Genomic DNA, 21,966 nt, shown 5'->3' with positions numbered 1-21,966 from the left:
CTTTGGCAAAAATTTGCAGAACTCGTAATTTTATTTCTTCTTTACGTATTGATTCGAAATTGGTTGAGGATGTTGAGATTTTGCGCAATCATGTGGTGGAACATTTTTTTAATGCTTTTCATGATGATGGTCTTGCTATTAACACAAGTTTGGTTACTCGCCTTATTCCTCCTTTGGTTGCTACACCTGAAAATGATACTTTATTGGCTATTCCCACATTGGAGAAGATTATACAAACTGTATTTTCTATGAATCCGGATAATGCTCTAGGTCCAGATGGTTTTGGTGGTTATTTTTTCCATGCTTGCTGGGATTTCGTTGGATTTGAGGGTTATTTGGCTGTCTAAGATTTCTTCAAGACAGGTTATATTTTACCCAATTTGAATTCTAGTTTCCTGGCTCTAATTCCTAAAGTCCAAGAGGCAGATTCTATCTCTCAATTTTGGCTGATAGCCATGCTAATTTTATATTCAAAGTCATTACAAAGATTCTTGCAGATAGGCTTTCTCTTGTGGCTACTCGAATTATTTTGCCGAATCAATATGCATTTCTTAAGGGTAGGCATATTTCAGATTGTATTTTGTTGGCCTCGGAATGTGTTAATTTATTGGACAATAAGTGTTTTGGGGGTAATGTCGCTATTAAGTTTGATGTTGCTAAAGCTTTTGATACTCTCAATTGGGACTTTCTAGATCAGGTGCTTAGAGCTTTTGGTTTCTATGACATTTTTGTTCAATGGGTTCGTGTAATCCTTTCCTTAACCCATCTATCTATATTATTCAATGGTTCACCTGTTGGATTTTTTGGATGTAGTAGGGGTGTTCGTCAGGGGGATCCTCTATCCCCTCTCCTTTTTTGTCTTGCTGAAGAGGTTTTTAGTCGAGGTATAGTGGATCTTGTAAATTCTAGAAAGGTTAAACCCATTTCTTCCCCTCGAGGATGACTTCTCTTTCTCATATTCTCTATGTGGATGACATAATGGACATAATGGTTTTTTGCAGAGGTGACAAGCGCAGCCTTATGAACCTTATGCATTTTATTGAAGAATATGGTGTGCATTCTGGTCAATGTATTAGTAAAGTTAAATCTCGTTTTATATTGGGAAATTGGCTTCTGTGCATTGTTTGCGTATTTTATCCTGGCTCAATGTCTCTGAAGGTGAGCTTCCATTTACTTATTTAGGGGCTCTTATTTTTATAGGCAAACCTAAGAGGACATATTTTCAAGCATTATCAGATGGAATACGTTCTTGTCTTTCTCAATGGCAAGGTCACTCTCTCTCAATAGCTGGTCGAGTTACTTTGGTCAAGTCAGTTGTGGTAAGCATGTTGTCTCATACTTTCTCGGTATATTCTTGGCCACCTACGGTATTAAATCAGGTTCGTAGTTGGACTCAAAATTTCATTTGGATGGGATGTGTTGATTCTTGTGGATTTTCTATTGTGGCATGGAAAAAATGTTATGTTCCTTTAAATGAAGGAGGTCTTGGCATTCGTAATTTTTCAGCTTTAAATAAGGCCCTTTTGTTGAAAAAGTTTTGGGATATTTTGGTTACCTCATCTATGGCTTCACGGTTTTTTCAAGGTAGGTTTTTTAATTGTCTTGGACAATCGTGTTCTACATATAAGAGTTCCTCCATTTGGCTTGGATTACGCCCTTTTTTTTTTTCAGATATGTTTCATGGATCAAAATGGGTGATAGGAAATGGTCAAAATATTAATTTTTGGCATGCGAGATGGTTAGATTTTCCAAAGTATGGGATTGATGACAAAATGGTTTGGTTGTCTGCTTCAAATGGTGACATTTCTTTATCTTTGGCTTATGATTTTAAGCGTAATAAACAACCAGTGGTTCAATGGGATCGATGGGTTTGGCAATCTTGCTTTCACCCTCGTAATTCGTTACATTGTGGAAGTATTTACATGGTAAGCTGTTAACTGATGATCTCTTGCAGCAAAAAGGTTTTGCTATAGCATTTATGTGCTCTGTTTGTTGTGAAGGTATGGAAACTGCTTCACATGTTTTCTTTGAGTGCTCTTTTGCACGTCAAATTTGGTCTACTATTTTGGAATTATTCAGAGTTCAATATTTATTTCAAGATATTTTTAGCTTTTTCCAATATCATTTACAACAAGGTTTTGGTACCCAAGTGCAACTACTTTGGTCGGGTATGATTGGAGTTAGTTTTTATTCTACTTGGCATGCTCGCAACGCTGGTTGTTTTCATGAGGAGGTTGTTTCCATTAATTATGTTATAAGGTCTATTAAATGTCAACTCCTTGAAATTGATTCTCTCAATTCCGGCTGTATGAAAAATTCTGTGGAAGAGCTTTGCATTCTTCATTCTATTGTTGTTCGTGGATGTCCTGCTAAGGATCTAAAAATTATTGAGGTGTTGTGGCACCCGCCTTCTCAGTCTTGGATCAAATTAAATACTAATGATGCTGCAAAAGGTTCCCCTGGTGTGGCTGCATTTGGTGGTATCTTTCGGGATTTTACGGGTAATTCTCTTAGTTGTTTTGGGGGTTCAATAGGCTTGGCCTCTTCTTTGGATGCCGAACTACGTGCTGTTATTCAGGCTGTATCTTTAGCTTGGGATAAAGGTTGGCATTCCTCATGGATTGAATGTGACTCCTCATTGGTTATTCATCTTCTTTCTTCATCCTCACCTTCTTTGGCATCTATCCCTTGGAGGCTTTTGGTCAGTTGGCATAACCGTCGAGTTTTACTATCCTCCATGCAGGTTCAGATTTCTCATATTTTTAGAGAGGGTAATCAAGTTGCTAATTGTTTGGCCAATTATGGTGTTGATCACCCTGGTGTCCATTGGTGAGATTCATGCCCTCCTTATGCTGCAGCTACTTATTCTCACAACCTTTCTAAGCTTCCTTGTTATAGATTTTGCTGAAAATGGTTTTGAATTGTTGTTATGATTTCTTTAATGGTCTAGGTTTGGCCTCATGTCCCTCCTGACATATTGTATTTTTCTTGTTTATCAATAAATTCTCCTCAAAGTCTCTTCCCATGATAGCAATGCTGGAGTCGGAAGGACTTTGAGGCCAAATTTTAAAAAAAGAAAAAAGATAAAAAAAAATAAAGTAAGATGCTCACAGTGTTTCTGTATAGACTTTGATTCACAGATTCAGTTCCATCATCTTAGCTTAACTTTGCATTCTCAACCAAAGGTATGCAAACAGATTTGTTGTCTTTTGGGCCAAATTTATCCAACAAAGTCTTTGCATACTTCATTTGGTGAATGAAAATCCTACTGTCATTTTGCAGAACACCAATGCCAAGAAAATGATGCAGTAACCCTAAATCATACATCTCATAATGGTTCATCATATCATGCTTATGAATACCACATCATCAACATACACAAATACAATGAGAATATCATAATTTCCTTGTTTCTTGGTAGCTTCATTGGAGCTTCTGTGGAGCCCATTTTTGGTGAAGTAAGAGACTATCTCACCATACCATGCTCTAGGTGCTTTCTTTAGCCCATATAGAGCTTTCTTTGACCTATATACCATATCTTCTGCATTTTGGATTTTGAAACCCTCAGGTTGTTCAACATAGGCCTTTTTTTAGCACACCATTGAGAAAAACTGATTTTACATCCAATTGGAGCAATTTCCAATCCTTCTGTGTTGCCAAAGCTATTATAGCTAATGGTGTCTAACCTTGCCACTAGGGCAAAGGTTTCATTGAAATCGACTCCAAGTTGCTATGAGTACCCTTTGGCAACAAGTCTTGCCTTGTTCCTTTGCACAGATCCATCTAGGTTGAGCTTGGTCTTATATACCCACTTAACACCAATGACAGGTTTATGACTTGGTCTATTAACCAACTCCCAAGTTGAGGTTTTTTTCAATTACTGTTAGTTCTTCCTCCATTGCTTTCTGCCATGCCAAATCACCTTTAGCTTCTCCAAAAAGTTTGTGGTTCAACAACGCTGAAATTACAGAAGGTATATATCTCATTCAAACTCCTCAGTTTTATAGGAGTTGAACTTGGAGTAAATTACATTGAGTTAGTGATTTGAGAATTTCCGCTCGAACTTTGAGGTGTTGATGCTGGAGAAGAAAGTGGGGATTGAGTTGGTCTTGATACTCCATTGAATTTGAGTGATCTTCATTAAGAGGCACTGAGAGGTGTACTTCGGTGTTGCTTTCCCAACTCCTTTTAGCTCTTTCATCAAATAATCCCTATAGATTATGACTCTTTGAGTGTTGACATTGAATAACACGTATCCCTTCTCACAGCTTTCATATCCAATAAACACACACTTCTTGCTTGTTTCATCCAACTTATGTCTGAGTTATGTAGGAATATGAACATAGCACACTGATCCAAGGACATTTAAATGCTTCATGGAGGGTTTTCTCCCACTGTAAGCTTTAAATTGTGTCAATTTCTCCACAGCTTTAGTTGGACACCTATTTAATAGGTACACTGCAGTGTTGACTGCTTCTCCCAAGAAATGATAGGGCATTCCTTTCTCATGTAGCATTGACCTAGCCATCTCAACTATGGTCCTATTCTTTCTCTTAGCCACTTCATTTTGTTAAGGGCTGTAGGGTACCTTCAGTTGCTTTTCAAGGCCTATATCTTCACAAAACTTGTCAAATTCAAGTGAGATGTACTCCCTACCTCTGTCACTTAGCCTTTTGATTTCCCAACCACTTTGTCTTTCAACCATTTGTTTGAACTTTTTGAACACAATAAAAACTTCAGACTTGTGCCTCAGCAAGTATACCCAACACATTCTACTTTTGTCATCAATGAAGGTCAAAAAATACTTGTTAGCTCCAAGTGTTACTATGACGACCCGTCCCTAATTTTCCATGTAATTTTCTCCCTGAGTGTGTAAATTGACTTTTATACCCTTTTTGGCAAAGTGGAACCTGATGTGGACGTAGTTATTCGACTTTTATTTTATTTTTCTTGTTACCGTAATTATATAACACTCGTTGTTATGAGTGCATGAGTGCAAGTTAGACCCGAAGCGAAATTGTAACGAAAAAGTTACGTATAGTTAAAGTACGTTAACAACGGGTAAATTTGTACACATGCGTGCTAATTATTCAGTGTTGGAAACTACTGTTTTTGATATGGCATGATAGGTTTTGTGTGATTTCAAATTGTACAAAACCTTATCATTTTTCCCTTCAAAAATCTATCTCATGTTCTATTATCCCTCACCAACCAATCAATCACATTCCCACATTTACTCACCTAATCAGACAACTCATCTCTCTTCCCTTTTGACCAGTCAGAAAATCACTCTCTCTTTCTCTTTCTCTCTCTTCTTCTTCTTCTTCTTCTTCTTTTGTCACGCTGAGTCTCTCTATTCCCTTTGCAACATAAAGAATAACCATCAAACCTCATAGATCGACCCTTAAATCACTACCATCGTGCTCCCCTCATCCACATAAGTCCATCTGTACCAGCCGATCTTAAAGTGGTTAAGTTTTGAGGGTCCAACTTAGAGCAACTAGGAACTTCGACTCGGGTGTGGATTCTCTGACGATTTCTAGTTCGAGTTACAAAATTTGGGGAAGCTTCGAAGCCACTACACAACTTCCTGTGGCCACTAACCTAAGTTGGGAGATGAGCTAACGTCGAAACACGTAGTTTCAAGTAGTTCAAAGTAGGTCCAAGACTTTCGAGCTTTTTCAGTCCAATTCTGTCCACTTTTTAGACTTTTAAAAGTTATAGACTTGTTCTACTCTTCATAAGCTTCATTTTCGTGGTTGAGAAATGAAGAAGTTATGAAGTTTTAAATTTTTTCAGAATCTGGTGAAAATTCTCCAGTTTTCGGTAAGCCAGACGGTAGCCGACGACGGAGGACAACCGGAGAAGAAGGATAATATTTCATTGAAGTTATATTATCATGGCATGTTCACATACATTATACTTGCTCATCATACAGGCTTGCACCGGTGTTGTACTTGCCCGAGCTAGGGCCAGGCTTTAGGTGTAAGTTCATATCACACCGCACGCTCACCTTGGATCTATTGTTGGTGCCAGTCTTGTCGTACATGTTGCAATAGGCAACTCCAACTCATATGTGATGTGCCTAGCATCTGTCTTCATGTGATTATAGTACTAGAGCGTATATTTTGATTACACCCAGTCTTATTTATGTGAGATTCCTTCAGCATGAACTCATGTGTTAGCATAGATTGATAAGCACCTGATTTTACTTGTGCTACGATTGAGATTTTATGACTGATGTATTTATGGAATTATTGTTGATTTGCATTTGATTTCATACTTAAACGTAGCATAATTTTCTGGAAACTATACATGTTTTACGGCGAGGGGGTAGTATGTTCAGAAAATAAATGTGTTTTATAAACCTTTGTTTTTACCCACTAACCCTTCTGTTTTTCTCCCCTCCAAGACTTAGATAGCTGAATTCTTTGTGGCATACGAGGAATCTTCGGCAGTTCTAACATATCCATAAATAAATGTAAGGGGCATTTCCCGGTTGTGTATTAAGCACTTTAACTAGTATTGACTGCACTACTTTTGCCGTTCTGTCATCTATGCCATGAACATTTGTATTTTATGGGTTATTCCCACTGTTGTGCACTCTTTACTTTAGATTAAATAAATGTTAGTTTTGGTTTAAATTTGTCCATATTTTTATGGTTCATTTTCCTTTTTGGTTACATAACCTTCGGGTGTCAGCCAGCATGCCTCGACTCTGGTCGGGGTGTGTCAGTTTGGTATCAGAGCATAGGTTTTGGTAGTCTTGCATTCCTCGCATGTGTTATATGCCCTAATAATTTTTGATCTCTTATGTCAGAATCATGCCATCTCGTAGAACGCCACATGTCCCTTCGGAGACTAATTTTCCTGATTTGGGCAACTCGGTTGAGCTACCTCGTATAGTGCCACCAAAAGACTACCTTGGAGACCGTATCGTATCTTCAGATAAATAATTTATTTGGCAACGAGGGACCCAAGAAATCTGAGGTTTGGATCGACCATGTTGACAAGACTTTTCGCTTTATGCATTGACAAGGGAATCTTTCAGTAGAGAGATGAGTCGAGACAACAACTTGGTTCTTTTGTCTACGAACGGAATCATGGTGGGCTCAGGAGTCACACCCGTTGTGTGCTCAAGATGCCATAGACTTTGATGTTTTCAGGCACCTATTTGAGGCTAGATTCACACCTCTGGAATACAAAGATTGAAAGAGAGACAAATTCACAGAGTTGAAGCAAGGTAAAATGTCAGTCACAGAGTACCACCGGAAGTTCACTAACTTATCCCATTATTGTGCAACCATCGCTGAGAATCTCAGAGAGATGCTCCATTATTTTAAGAAGGGAACTCGTAAGCGGCTGCATTCTTTGGCGACTTCTACTCCATGCTCTACCTACCAAGAATTCTTTGAGGTTTTGCTTCGTGTTGAAGATTCTGAGAATGGCCCTGATAATGATGATGATAATGAAGAGGATAATAGTAATGCTTAGAAGAGTAATAATAGGGGGCATTCATCCTTTAGCCCTCGAAAGACTTAGAATTTGAAGAGAAATGGTAATAGTTCTAGATCATCGAGCGGTGGTTCAAGTTCTAATACGCCTCGAAGGGGCGGTATGTCCACTAGCAATTCACGTTTTTAGAGTCAAATAAATCCTAGCAATTCTGGTGCTCAGTTCTGCCACATGTGCAATAATCGTCATTATGGTGAATGTAAGAGAGGAAGTAGTGGATGCTACACATGAAGTCAAATGGGGCACAAGAAAGAAACCATTTGGGTTACTACAACCACTTCATATATCTTAGTGGAAATGGAAAGATATCACTATTGATTTTGTGTACAAGCTTCCTCGTACACGTAATGACTATAATGGTATCTGGGTGATTGTAGATCGGCTTACCAAGTCAACGCATTTCCTACCTGTTCGTGGAAACTACCCTTTGAGTTGGTTAGTCAAACTTTTTGTTTCTGAAATTGTTAATTATCATGGTGTTCCAATTAGTATTACTTCTGATCGAGACCCTAGATTTACTTCGAAATTTTGGGTAGCTTTTCAAGAAGCTCTAGGTTCGAAATTACTCTACAACACTGCTTATCATTCTCAGAATGATGGGTAATCAGAGAGAACTATTCAGACATTGGAAGACATGCTGAGATCTTTAGTCCTGCAATTCGGAGACGCATGGCACAAACACTTACCGTTTATAGAATTTGCCTACAACAATAGCTTTCACTCCAGCATTGGCATGTCACCATTTGAGGCGTTGTATGGGAAACCCTGTCGTACACTATTGTGTTGGTCTGAGGTCGGCAAAAGAGTTTTGGTGGACCCTGAAATTATGGATGAGACAACAAAGAATATTCAAGTGATAAAGGGTAACCTGAAAGCAGCACAAGATTGACAAAAGAGTATAGCAGACAGACATTCGATAGACAGAGTATATAAGGTATTCTTAAAGTTGTCACCCTGGAAAGGCGTTGTATGTTTTGGGAAGAAAGGAAAGCTAAGTCCTTGTTACATCAGACCATATCAGATTATTGAACGAATTGGTGAAGTTGCCTACCAACTTGATTTACCTCCAGAATTGTCAAGAGTGCATAATGTGCTCGATGTGTCCATGCTACGGAGATACGTCTCTGATTCGTCACATGTGAATCCTCCTCAGCCGTTAGAGATTAACCCAGATTTAACTTATGATGAGGTTCCAGTAACGATTCTTGATTAGAAAGACAAAGTCCTCAGGAGCAAAATGTTCTTATGGTGAAAGTCTTATGGAGAAACCACTTCGTTGAGGAAGCTACCTGGGAGATAGAGAAGCGTATGCGAGATCTTTATCCATGTTTGTTCTTTAATTATGATCTTTAGTAGTGTTAAAATTTTGGGGACGAAATTTTCTTATGGGGGTAAGTTGTGACAACCCGTCCCTAATTTCCATGTAACTCCTTGAGTGTGTAAATTGACGTTTATGCCATTTTTGGCAAAGTGGAACCTAACGTGGATGTAGTTATTCGACTTTTATTTTATTTTTCTCGTTATTGTAATTATATAGTACTCGTTATTACGAGTATGCGAGCGTGAGTTAAATATAAATCGGAATGGTAATGAAAAAGCTACGTTTAGTAAAAGTATGTTAACAACGGGTAGATTTGTACACGTGTGTGCTAATTATTCAGTGTTGGAAACTACTGATTTTGCTAATTAAAGTTAACGGAATATTCTGACACCGTTAGGTAACGCTGTTAGACTTAAACGGAATATTCCGTCAAATCTGACGGAATATTCCCTAGGGTTTTTGTCAGTTTGTCAGGCGCATGTGTGGCCATGACCTGGCGGTGCGTGAAGGCACATCTGGCCTCCGGGTGTTGCTTGCTTGACGTGTACCGGTCCGTGACATCGAGTAGAATGTTCTCGTATACTTAAACCCTTTGTTTGAGCAAACTATGGGGGATTTTCCTAGCCTTTTAGTGTATGTCATAATTAATTAATTAGTAAAGTTATTTCACATATAGGTGAGACTTACCCCGAGGAGGTACGAGGACAAACAAGGCTAGGAGGCTACGATCCATCGACGTATCAGTGAGTGAGCATTTGTTTATATATATATATATATATATATATTATAAAGCTTTATAGTTTCCACAAATGCTTTTAGATTTATATTATGCCAATATGCCATGATTTATTTAAATTTAAAAAATGATATTATGACTTTGAGATTTATATAATATTATGGCATGTTCACATTCATTATACTTGCTCATCATACATGCTTGTACCGGTGTTGTACTTGCCCGGGCCAGGGCCAAGCTTTACGTGTATGTTCACATTGCACCGCACGCTCACCTTGGATCCATTGTAGGTGCCAGTCCTGTCGTACAGGTTGCAATGGGCAACTTCGACTCATATGTGATGCACCTAACGCCAATCTTCAAGTGATTGTAGTACTAAAGCGTATATTATGATTACACCCAGTCCTGTTCATGTTAGATTCCTTCTGCATGAACTCGTGTGTTAGCACAGATTGATGAGCACCTAATTTTACTTATGCTACAATTGAGATTTTATGATTGGCGTATTTGATTTCATACTTATACGTAGTATGATTTTCTGAAAACTATACATGTTTTACGGTGAGGGGTTGGTATGTTTAGAAAATAAATGTGTTTTATAAACCTTCATTTTTGCCCACTCACCTTTTTGTTTTTCGCCCCTCGAGGACTTAGATAGCTGAATTCTCTGTGGCATACGAGGAATCTCTGGCGATTCTAACATATCCATAAATAAATATAGTGGGCTTTTCCTGGTTGTGTATTAAGCACTTTAACTAGTGTCGACTGCACTACTTTTATCGTACTGTCATCTATGCTATGAACATTTGTGTTTTATGGGTTCTTCCCACTATTGCGCACTCTCTTCGTTAGATTAAATAAATGTTAGTTTTGGTTTAAATTTATCCATGTTTTTGTGCTTCACTTTCCTTTTTGGTTACGTCACCTTCGGGTGTCAGCCAACATGCCTCGACTCCGATTGGGGTGTGTCAGTTACAATTCTCATTGGACCACATACATCACTATGAATTAGCTCTAGTGGTTTAGTTGCTTTCCTATTGCATAGCTTTCACATACTTCCTTCACTTCATCAATCTCAGGCAGTCCATACATTGGCTCCTGATTCTTCAAGTTCTTTAGACTTTGGTATTTAAGATGCCCTATCTTTCTGTGCCACAGCCAAACACTCTCAACCACAATTGTTCTCATGGCAATTGAATCCATATGTTTCAAGAAAAGAGGAAAGCTCTTGTTATCCTTCATTAGTACTCTAGCCATTAGATTTGACAATGGCTTATCATCATAAATTTCTACCATAGAGTCACCAAACAAGAGCAAATACATGTGCTCAATCATCTGCCCAATACTAAGAAGATTCTCATCAAGCGCTAGTACAAGCATCATTTCCCTAATGTATCTTTTTCCCTTTTTGTTTTTAATAACTAGAGCGCCTCTGCCAACTGTATCAACCAAGTTTCGATTTCCCATTTTAACTCTACCTTGGAAGGATGTGTTGATGTCAATATACCAAATGGTACTAGCCTTCTCTATAGTTGCCATTCTACAGTGAGCAAAGAACACATTGGTTTCCTCCACTTTATTTGCAAAGTTGACCTGTTGATTACCTTTGGCATTGCAATCTTTCACCCAATGTCCAAAGCTGTTAAACATTGTACTCTTGGGGTTTCCCTTGAACCAGCAAACTCCAAAATGTAATTTGTCACAAATTTTACAACCAGTTTTTTATGTTTCTCTGCCACCATTCGTGCACTTTGCTTCTGCACTACACTGAGTATACTATCCCATTTCTTGTTTCTTCATTTCCACTCCTTCTTGCCTTTATTGTATTGATTTCCAGAGAATTACCCTCTAGAGTAGTTGCCCTTGCCTCCAATGTTTAATCGTTGGAAGGCATTTTCAGCATGCCTATTGTGAAGTCTAGACTTTAGGTTTGGCTTTCCATGTGAACATTGTAAGTGTATCACATGCTCAATCTATGATAGGAGCATATTTATGCGATTTAGTTAGCTTGTTTCCTTGCATCTACGTAGTTAGTTTCTACTTTTTAGAGTGTTTTAAGCCATTTTCGTGTGTTTGTAGGTTCAAATGGCAAAAGTGGCAAGAAAAGGCAATTTATAGCATTTTAGAGAAGTTTTGGGCTTGGAATGGACATCATATGAATGAAGCAAGGTAGATGGACGTTTTTGAAGATCAAAAGAGGCTAGGAATGTGTTAAAGAGTTGAAGAAATTAAATCAAGACATAGAAGGAATCAGCTAAAGAGAAGGAACATCCAAAACCTTATCTTATCTTATCCTAACCTTATCCTAATCCTATTCTACCTAAATTCCAACTGCAAGGGGGAGTTATTTTCATATTAGGACATCTAAAAACCTGATTTCTAGAAGGCCTTACCTTTTCCTAAAAGGGTGCCACATACCTTATCCCTTGTCCTTTTAGAAACTTGCCACAACACCCCATTTCTAGAAGCCTAGAAATCTGCCGCACCCTAGATCCTTGTCCCTGTTGGTTTGTGTTGTGCAATCCCTTTCCAACACAACCCTTGGAGTGCCAAATCCTTCTCCAAAACTACCTTGTGATATGTGCCATCAGCCTATAAATACACCACAATGCCGCACCATTCAAGAGAACATACATAAGAGCCTAAAATCAGAAAAACACACTTATGCTACAACTTTGCAAGGAAGGAGAAGAAGAAGCTTGGAGTCGTGCCTGCCATTCAAGACCTTTGGATTGTTGGAGCGTTTCTAGGTGTATTCTATCTTTTGTTTTCAATGTTTAATTTTAATTGTCTTTGTTTAATTGCAATCATGAGGAACTAATTTCGTTTTAACTAGAGGTGAATTCAAAGCCATGAACATATACGTGATATGATTTGATTACATCCAGTTATTATTTCGTAAATCGTGAATGCAATTTACTTAACTGTTTGATTGATAACTTATTCTTGTGTGTTGATTAAGGGGACCCATTTTGTTTGCATGCATGAATTTGATGCTAAAATATAAGGGAGTTTCACATAATAGTTATGAACTTATATTTACAAGTAGTGGAGGTTGCTAGTCACGATCGCGTTAAGTAAATTCCTGGCAGGAGTATCATGCTGTTCATAGTTATGAATGCCATGTCAATGCTTATGTTTTTCATAGAACTTAATGATCTTTGATATGTATCTCTACTATGCAGTTCATGTAGGGAACTTGATAAGAATAATTTGGTTGCGTCCCTGAGTCCAATTCAATGAATTTAGGAAAATCTGATGGTTAATTTGTGCAGTTCACGGTTAACTTGGGGCATTGTCATTCATGGTTTATAGGAAGAATAATTGGAAATCGATTTGTATGCATACGTGTCATGTGTGGAGAATGACCCTCTAGCTAGCCTTTCACCCCCTTAATTCACCCAATTTCGTACGCTTTAGTTTGTTTATGCAAATTTGTTTGTTTAAATCTTAAATTCATCAATACAACCCCCCCATTTAGTATTCTGAGTCTTTTTAGTTTAATTTTCGTCCAAACTTCCCTTTAGTTTCGGTTTCAGGTCAATTTAACTTAGTTTGTGTGTTTTGAATCAGTTTAGCTTATTTTGAGTAGTTTAAGTTTAGTTTTCTATTTTTTTAGTCTAGTTTAGTGATTTAGAGTTTAATTTGTGTAGATTACAGCCCTCCTAATCCCCGGCCTAGAACAATCCTTACTTACACATACTACATCTATCAAAATGAGGGTTTAAGTTTGTGTGCTATTTTATATCACATCAAATTTTTGGCGCCGTTGCCGGGGATTAGCAAAATTGCTAATCTCCCTTTGTTTCTGTTCGTGTCTTTTATTTTGATTTCTAATTTTGTTTTGTTTTCTTTGTTTTAGGTACTAGTTTATGACTCGAAGTTCTTAACCTGTTCGTGCACATATTTTGGAGTTTGACGACGATTTTGAATGAACATTGAGAAGGAAGAGGAAGCAGCCATAACCTAATCTACCGAGTTCTAGCTCTGAATCCGAATTTGAAGAAGAAGAAGAGGAAGAGGAAGAGGAAGAACTAGCCATGGCTGTGGATAATCGAACAATCAATAAACTTTCAGCCTCGGGATTAGACAATGCCGTGCCCTTATGTATTCAATATCCTAGGGCGGCTTAAGGCAAGGCCGATGAGTTCGAATTGAAGTCTAGCTTGCTACATCACATTCCCAAGTACCATGGGCTATCTATGGAAGATCCAAACAAGCATTTGAAGGAATTTGAAGTAGTATGTTCGAGCATGACCCCAATCAACGTGGATGGGAACATTCTGAAGATGAAAGCCTTTTCATTCTCTCTTTATGAAAAGGCTAAGGATTGGCTATTCGAATTGGCACTTGGAATCGTCACTTTTTGGGAAAGCATGAAGAGAGCATTCTTAGATAAATTCTTCCCAACTTCAAAGTCAGTTTTTTGAGGAAGAGGATTAGTGGAATTCAACAAAGCCAAGGAGAATCCTTTCCAGCGTATTATGAGCATTTCCAGACTCTAGTTGCATCGTGCCCTGAACATAAAATGAAGGAAGAACTTTTGATTCAATATTTCTACGAAAGACTTTTTCCAATTGAGAGACAAATGTTAGATGTCTCGGCAGGAGGTACTTTGGTTGATAAAACACTAGTTGATGCAAAGATCTTAATCGCGAATCGAGCTTTGAATGCACAATAATTCGAAGGAGTTGGACAGAGAGAACCCCCATGGCAACACCAAGTTAATGAGGTAATTTCAATGGTCGAAATTCAATCTTAATTGGCTAATCTCACTGTTGTTGTGTCACAGCTTATTGAAGGATCCAAAATGCAAGGAACAAGTACTTGTGGCGTGTGCTCGAGGCAAGGATACCCTTCTGATCAATGCCCTCAATTGATAGAGAATAGAGGATGGGAAAGTGCTAATGCCATTGGTTTTCAAGGCTAAAATCAAACAAAGTATGATCCATACTCCAACACTTACAATCCAAGCTGGAAAGATCACCCAAACATGAAGTGGAAGGAGCCTTAACAACCTAAAAAACAAGGCAGATTTAGACAGCCACCTCCTGGGATATTTCAAAGGCCATTTGCACAAACACAACCTCATCCACAATCCGCCCAACCAAATTTAGGTTCGTCAATGGATAGAGATAAAATTCTTTAAATACTAACTTTATTGACGCAGGGATTACAAAATCAAGCCAAAGAGGTGGGTGAATTGAAGAATCAAATGGGTCAAGTGGCGGAATTCATGGGACAGTTTAGAGAACAAGGCAAACTGCCTAGTTCAACCATTGTTAATCCAAATGGAGGATTTGAAACTGCCAAGGCTATCACATTGCGAAGTGGCAAGGAGGTTGGAACCGACCCACAAACGTCCAAATCCAGCCAAAAAGAGGATGAAAAGCTGCTACTCGAGGAGGAAGAAGAAGACAAGGCCACGGTATGGGTAGAACAACCCTTGCCACAGCCTCTTAAAGCCTCTAAACCGTCCAACACAGGTAAGTTAGGTCCAAGTTCAAGTACTTCTAACCCTATTCCACCGAATGTTCCTTTCCCTCGTAGATTTATGCAATCTAAGAAAGAAGAGAGTGAAAAAGACATTCTGGAGACGTTTATGAAGGTGCAAGTCAATATTCCGCTCCTTGATGGAATCAAATAGGTTCCAAAATATGCCAAATTTTTTAAAGAACTTTGCACAACAAGGAAGAGGATCTTGAACAAAGAAGTGATACGGATAAGTGAGAACGTTTTAGCAGTTTTACAAAGAAAAATGCCCCCTAAATGGAAGGATCCAGGTAGTTTCATAATCCCTTGTGTTATTGGCAATACTAAATTCGAGCATGCTATGTTAGACTTAGGTGCATCCATTAATGTTATGCTCTACTCTATTTATGCATCTATGAACCTAGGAGAGCTGAAAAATGATGGAGTTATTATTCAATTAGCCGATCGTTCTAATGCATATCCGAAAGGAGTTTTGGAAGATGTTCTAATGCATAGCCGATCGTTCTAAGCCATAAGGTATCCTTTTGATGATCATCTTGTTTTTCTATTGATATACTGGATTCATTGGCGCAAGAATACCTTGAAAACCTAAATAGGGATGCCCTTGAAACTACCATTGCAAAAGGAAAGAGACTAAAAAACCAAGGGGCAGAACTTATGCACACTTACGGCAAGAATGAGGATCTCCTTGCCGTGCCCAATTCTGAAGAAGTGGCCGAGATGGTGGCTGCCCTTAAATCATTGCCACATCATGTTGGTAAGCCTTCAAACCCAAATTCAATTCCTATTTCTACTAATAAGTTGTTACCCTCAGTAATTCAAGCACCCTCATTCGAGCTTAAACCATTATTAAATCATTTGAAGTACGTTTTCTTGGGAGACCAAGAGACTTTGCTGGTCATAGTCTCTTCTACAGTCACGGCAGGGAGAAGGAGAAATTGGTTAGGGTATTGAGGAGTACAAAACGGCCATTAGGTGGACCTTGTCCGATATCAAGGGAATAAGTCCTACAACATACATGCATCACATACTTTTGGAGGAGGAGGCTAAACCATCTCGAGAGGCTCAACGCCAACTCAACCTCCAATGATGGAAGAGTTATGAAGAATGAGATTATCAAGCTTCTTGATTGTAGAGTGATCTACCCAATTTTAGATAGTCGTTGGGTGTCACCGGTTCAAGTTGTTCCAAAGAAATTGGGAGTTACTGTGGTGAAGAATGTAGAAAACGAACTTGTGCCCACCCGTATCCAAACAGGTTGGAGAGTTTGCATCGATTACAGGAAGCTCAATGCCACCACAAGAAAGGATCACTTCCCCCTGCCATTCATTGATTAAATGCTTGAAAGGTTAGCTGGTCATTCGTTTTATTGCTTTCTTGATGGTTTTTTGGGATATAATTAGATTGTTATAGCTCCGGACGATCAAGAAAATACCACTTTTACTTGTCCATTTGGTACCTATGCTTATCGTCGAATGCCATTCGATTTATGTAATGCACCAGCCACGTTTCAAAGATGCATGGTAAGTATCTTTTCAAATTTTGTTGAGAAGATTATTGAAGTCTTCATGGATGATTTTAGTGTTTTTGGTGATTCATTTGATTATTGTTTAGCTAATCTCACATTAATCTTGAAACGATGCATCAAAACTAATCTTGTTTTAAATTGGGAAAAATGTCACTTTATGGTAAAACAAGGCATAGTTTTAGGTCACATAGTTTCAGAAAAGGGAATTGAGGTTGATAAATCGAAAATAGATCTTGTACGCTACTTACCCTCTCCCACTTTTGTGAGAAAGGTTCGATCTTTTCTTGGACATGCAGGATTTTATAGACGATTCATCAAAGATTTCTCGAAGATCTTCACACCTCTATGCCGACTCCTACAGAAGGATGTGCCATTTAAGTTCGACGATGAATGTGAGAAGGCCTTCAATCAACTCAAAAAGATGCTAACTTCGGCCCCTATCATAGTTCCACCAAATTGGAGTCTTCCTTTTGAGCTTATGTGCGATGCCTAAGATTATGCAATAGGGGCTGTTTTGGGAGAAAGGAAGGACAAGCAGCCGCATGTAATCTATTATGCATCTCGGACCTTAAATGATGCTTGTTTATACCATACTTAGGGCCTACGTATTTAGATCTCATATAAATACTTTGGGGACTCAAATGTCATTATGTAATAAATGGAGGGACAAATATGTAATAAGTGATAAGCCCTTATTCTATAAAAGAACCCCTCACTTTCCTCATTGGGGAGGCCAATGCTTAGGCCTGACTCTCACCCTCTCAAAGCCTCTGATAGTCATTACAGAGGCTCTCTCTCTCTTCAACATCTTAGAGAAATACAATATTAGTGTGGACGTAACCTAAACATTGGGGTGAACCACAATACATCTTGTGTTATTTACTTTCTTGCAGATTCACGATCGGATTTACGTTGTCCCAAGACCCATCCGATTTTGTGCATCAACATTTGGCACCGTCTGTGGGAATCGACACAAAAAACTATGTCGGTTCTCTTTCATTTTTTCACCTCCACCGTGAATCTGCAAAATCTGCAAAATCAACACTGCAAAATATGCAGAAATCTAGAACCTCCTTGGGCTTTTCCAGAAAACCCCCATAAACATAAAGCCACCATGTCATCTCCTCTCTCTTTTTCTCTCTCTCGGTCTCTGCTCATAAAAAAACCCCAAAGATTCTCTTTTTTCTTGTGTCGTGTGGTTTCCACTTCAAACCCACCGATCAAGAACTCATCCATCACTTCCTCCGTGACTTTCTGATGAACAAATAGCCGTTACTGCTACAGCCATACAACACCATCATACAGGAGTGCAATCTCTTTGGCAACAAATTCAAACCCTCTGAGATATAGGAAGCCCACAAAGGAAGAGCTCAGCCCACCAAATCAATTTTCTTTGGCCAAAAACCAGACCCACAAATGGATCAGAGATTTCATGGTGTTCAAGCCTCCGGTGATCCTGGTCTTGGTTGGGCCGTCACTAATCATCACAACATTGGTCATTTGCTTGTTAACGACGACAATTTCTTTGTACACTCCCCCCTTAATATGAATCACAAAGGTCTTCTTACTAGTTGGTGGGACCTCCTTCAAGGCCTCGTTGATGGTCTTGTACTTGCCTGTCCCATCTTGAGCCACAACCATGTCGGGCTTCAGGCTCTACGGAGTGGCAGTCAAGAGATCAAGCTTGCGATCACTCATTCACCCTGACATTGTCTTATCATGCCACTTTTTCAGACCGCCATTTGATGAGGACAGTAGGCAGCGGTGAGAGTTCAAGTGAGATCCGACGAGACCAGAGATTTCGGAGACCATGGCAAATCCATTGCTGGTGAGTTCTTACGCTGTCTTAAAAAAACCCAAAACTTTCTCACCGGCCTAGCCCTTGGTGTCCTTAAACGCATCAAGGTAGGTTGCCTGGTGATTGACGGTAGCGCTCAGCCACACCTTGAAATCTTCAAGGTAGTCATCAGTCTTGTTAGGATCGAATGAACCCATCTTATTCACTGCACCATGGAGATCCTCAACTGCGATGTCCAACAGTTGCTTGCACACGTCCAAAGCCTGGCTGACCATTGGATCTTTGGCACCCGTCAGCAGTATCATGGTCGGTGTCGACCTAGTCCCTATCACCCCAGTTGGCGGCGCCTTCTCTATCTAGCAGGACATCACCAAGCCCAAGTGCACGGACAGGCTTAGAAATCTGATAAAGGAGAATGGGTGTTCGGCTTTTGATTTGGTGCTTCATAATGGGTCGCCTAATGATGAGCCACACACCTCGATAAAGCAGGATACAAATAAAGGAGCATCTTTGTGCTTCTTAGCCGTTGGATCCATAACCAAGCTGACCAGCTTCACCATTCTTGCTTTCCTGCTTCAAGGAGCATCTTCTTTACAGGGTGGTAGCCATGTGAAATCATTTTTTGAAGGCCCAGAGGATATATCTACTTGAGTTATGAAATGGAGAGGGAGAAACAAAAGCAGAAAACAAAAGCAAAAGCAAAAAAAGGAAATGGCATTATTCCCTTGTCTGTTATCTGCCAAAAGAAAGAATAGAGAAAGCAAAAGGGAGGCACATGGGGACACTACAAAAGCAAAGAATAAACACCCCACCAGAATGATGTAATTTATTTTTCTTATCTTTTGGAGACAGATATAAACCCATCAGAAGGTAATAAAAAAATAAAAAAAAAGGGCAAAGCCCAAAATAAATGGGCTGGAATGTTGTGTGGAGGGCGAAGGCCCATAAGCCCAAAATAGCACCAACCAGGTGACCAAAAGTATGTCCAGTACTACAAAAAAATTATTCGGCACCTCGCCGCTATTATCACCAACTAGGTGACCAAAAGTACGCCCAGTACTAAAAAAAATTATTCGGCACCCCGCCGCTAGTATTCCCAATCAGGTGATCAAAAGTACGCCCAGTACTCTAAAAATTATTCGGCAGCTTGCCGCTATTATCACCAACCAGGTGATCAAAAGTACTTTCAGTACTCCAAAATTATACATGAGCATTACTCATGTCAATCATACATAAACATTCATGAGCATCACTCATGTCAATCATACATAAACATTCATGAACATCATTCATGTCAACATTCATGAGCATCACTCATGTCAACATTCATAAGCATCACTCATGTCAACATCCATGAGCATCACTCATGTCAATCAACATAAACATTCATGAGCATCACTCATGTCAATCTAGCTTCAAAAGCTTCATTTACAAAGCTCTAGCTTCAAAAGCTTCATTTACAGAGCTCTAGCTTCAAAAGCTTCATTTACAAAAGCTCCAGCTTCGAAAGCTTCATTTACAGAGCTTTAGCTTCAAAAGCTTCACTTGCAAAGCTTCACCTACAAAGCTTCAGTGCAGGGTATATAAATACCGCCTCCGAACAACCGCCACTTCGGCCCATACCTGGATTCAATTTGAAGTCTCCAGCCAACATACCCTATTGACTGAAGACTTGAGGGACTACATTATGTACCATATATTGGGCCTCAACTAGGCCTCATGAAAAATACTTGGGGGACTTAGCCCATTATTTATTTATTGAGGAGCGAGCCCTTATTCTATAAAAGGGACTCCCTCACTTTCATTAGAGAGCACTCATGAAAAATACTTGGGGGACTTAGCCCATCACTTATGTATTGAGGAGCGAGGCCTTATTTTATAAAAGGGACTCCCTCACCTTCATTAGAGAGCATTGCCGCCCGCTGAGCAACTGCCTCGCCGCGAGCATCACTCCTAACCCATCACTTATGTATTGAGGAGCGAGCCCTTATTCTGTAAAAGGGACTCCCTCACCATCATTAGAGAGCATTGCCGTCTGCTGAGCAACTGCCTCGCCGCGAACACCAACTCTAGCCCATCATTTTTTGTAATGAGGAGCGAGCCGTTATTCTATAAAAGAGACCCCCTCACTTTCAAATGACACAAGCCGAGCCAACCAAGGCAACATAAGCCACAAGCAAAGTAGCCTCGCAACATGTGCTACTTCTGGTTGAGCATCATTTCAGATTGGGCACCGCCTCATATCGAGTATCAGTTTTAGATGACATCTAGTTAATTCAGCTCACACATGGACTGAATGTCAAGTCTCCAGCCAAAAGACTCTGTTGACTGAAGACTGGGGGACTTTTGTTTGCACCATACTTAGGGCCTCCGTATTTAGATCTCGTATAAATACTCGGGGGACTCAAATGTCATTATGTAATAAATAGAGGGACATATATGTAATAAGTGAGGAGCCCTTATTCTATAAAAGGACCTCTCACTCTCCTCATTGGGGAGGCCAATGCTTAGGCCTGACTCTCACCCTCTCAAAGCCTCTGATATTCATTACAAAGACTCTCTCTCTCTTCAACATCTCAAAGAAATACAATATCAGTGTGGACATAGCACAAACATTGGGGTGAACCACGATACATCTTGTGTTCTTTACTTTCTTGCAGATTCACGGTCGGATTTACGTTGTCCCAAGACCCCCCGGTTTTGTGCATCAACAATGCTCAATTCAACTACTTCACCATTGAAAAAGAACTCCTTGTTGTTGTGTTTGCTTTAGATAAGTTTCGTTCTTATTTACTTGGAACTAAAGTCATCATTTATTTTGATCATGTAGCTTTGAAATATTTACTCACAAAGAAAGAGGCTAAACCAAGGCTTATTCGCTGGATGCTTCTTCTCTAAGAGTTCGATATCGAAATCCGGGACAAGAAAGGAAGTGAGAACGTGGTGGCTGACCATTTGAGCTGTTTGGTACACGATGAGGAGCCATTACCCATCCTAGAAGCATTCTCAGAAGAGCAGATGTTGCCCATTGAGGTAAATGAGCCATGGTATGCCGATTTAGTGAATTATTTGGTGTCTAAACAAGTTCCAAGCACCCTAAACAAGTACCAACATGAAAAACTTAAAAAGGATGCACGGTTTTATGTGTGGGATGACCCATACTTGTGGAAATATTACCCTGATCAGATTCTTCGTAGGTTAACTTTATGTCACACTTATGCATGTAGGGGTCATTTTGGCACTCAAAGAACAACACTTAAAGTTCTAGAATGTGGATTTTATTGGCCTACTATATTTAAGGATGCTAGAACTTTTTGCATGACCTGGATCGTTGTTAAAGAACAGGGAATATAGGTCCAAGAGACCAAATGTCGTAGGCCACAATCTATTATGTCGAAATTTTTGATGTTTGGGGTATCGATTTCATGGGTCCTTTTCCTTCATCTCATGGTTTAAATTATATTTTACTTGCGGTTGATTATGTATCGAAATGGGTGGAAGCAAAAGCCACCCGTACTAATGATTCCAAAGTGGTTGCAGATTTTGTCAAAACTAACATATTTGCCAGATTTGAG

The 21,966-nt window shown here is 39.3% G+C and overlaps 1 protein-coding gene across 1 annotated transcript; it reads right to left on the bottom strand.

Annotated features, from left to right (window-relative positions):
• Nucleotides 1-10,586: 10,586 nt before the first annotated feature.
• Nucleotides 10,587-11,222, bottom strand: LOC139196850 (uncharacterized). The gene has a single exon (XM_070823195.1). It carries the CDS (start codon nt 11,220-11,222, stop codon nt 10,587-10,589), a length of 636 nt encoding a protein of 211 aa, XP_070679296.1.
• Between the last annotated feature and the right edge of the window lie 10,744 nt (nt 11,223-21,966).

This window comes from Malus domestica, chromosome 06 (genome assembly GCF_042453785.1).
Source record: "Malus domestica chromosome 06, GDT2T_hap1".
Lineage (NCBI taxonomy): Eukaryota > Viridiplantae > Streptophyta > Magnoliopsida > Rosales > Rosaceae > Malus > Malus domestica.
This window is presented reverse-complemented; position numbering and strand designations above follow the sequence as displayed.

Bases quoted from the DNA above. Each gene is read 5' to 3' on its own strand.
- LOC139196850 (XM_070823195.1), bottom strand. From the start codon at position 11,222: ATGTTTAACAGCTTTGGACATTGGGTGAAAGATTGCAATGCCAAAGGT.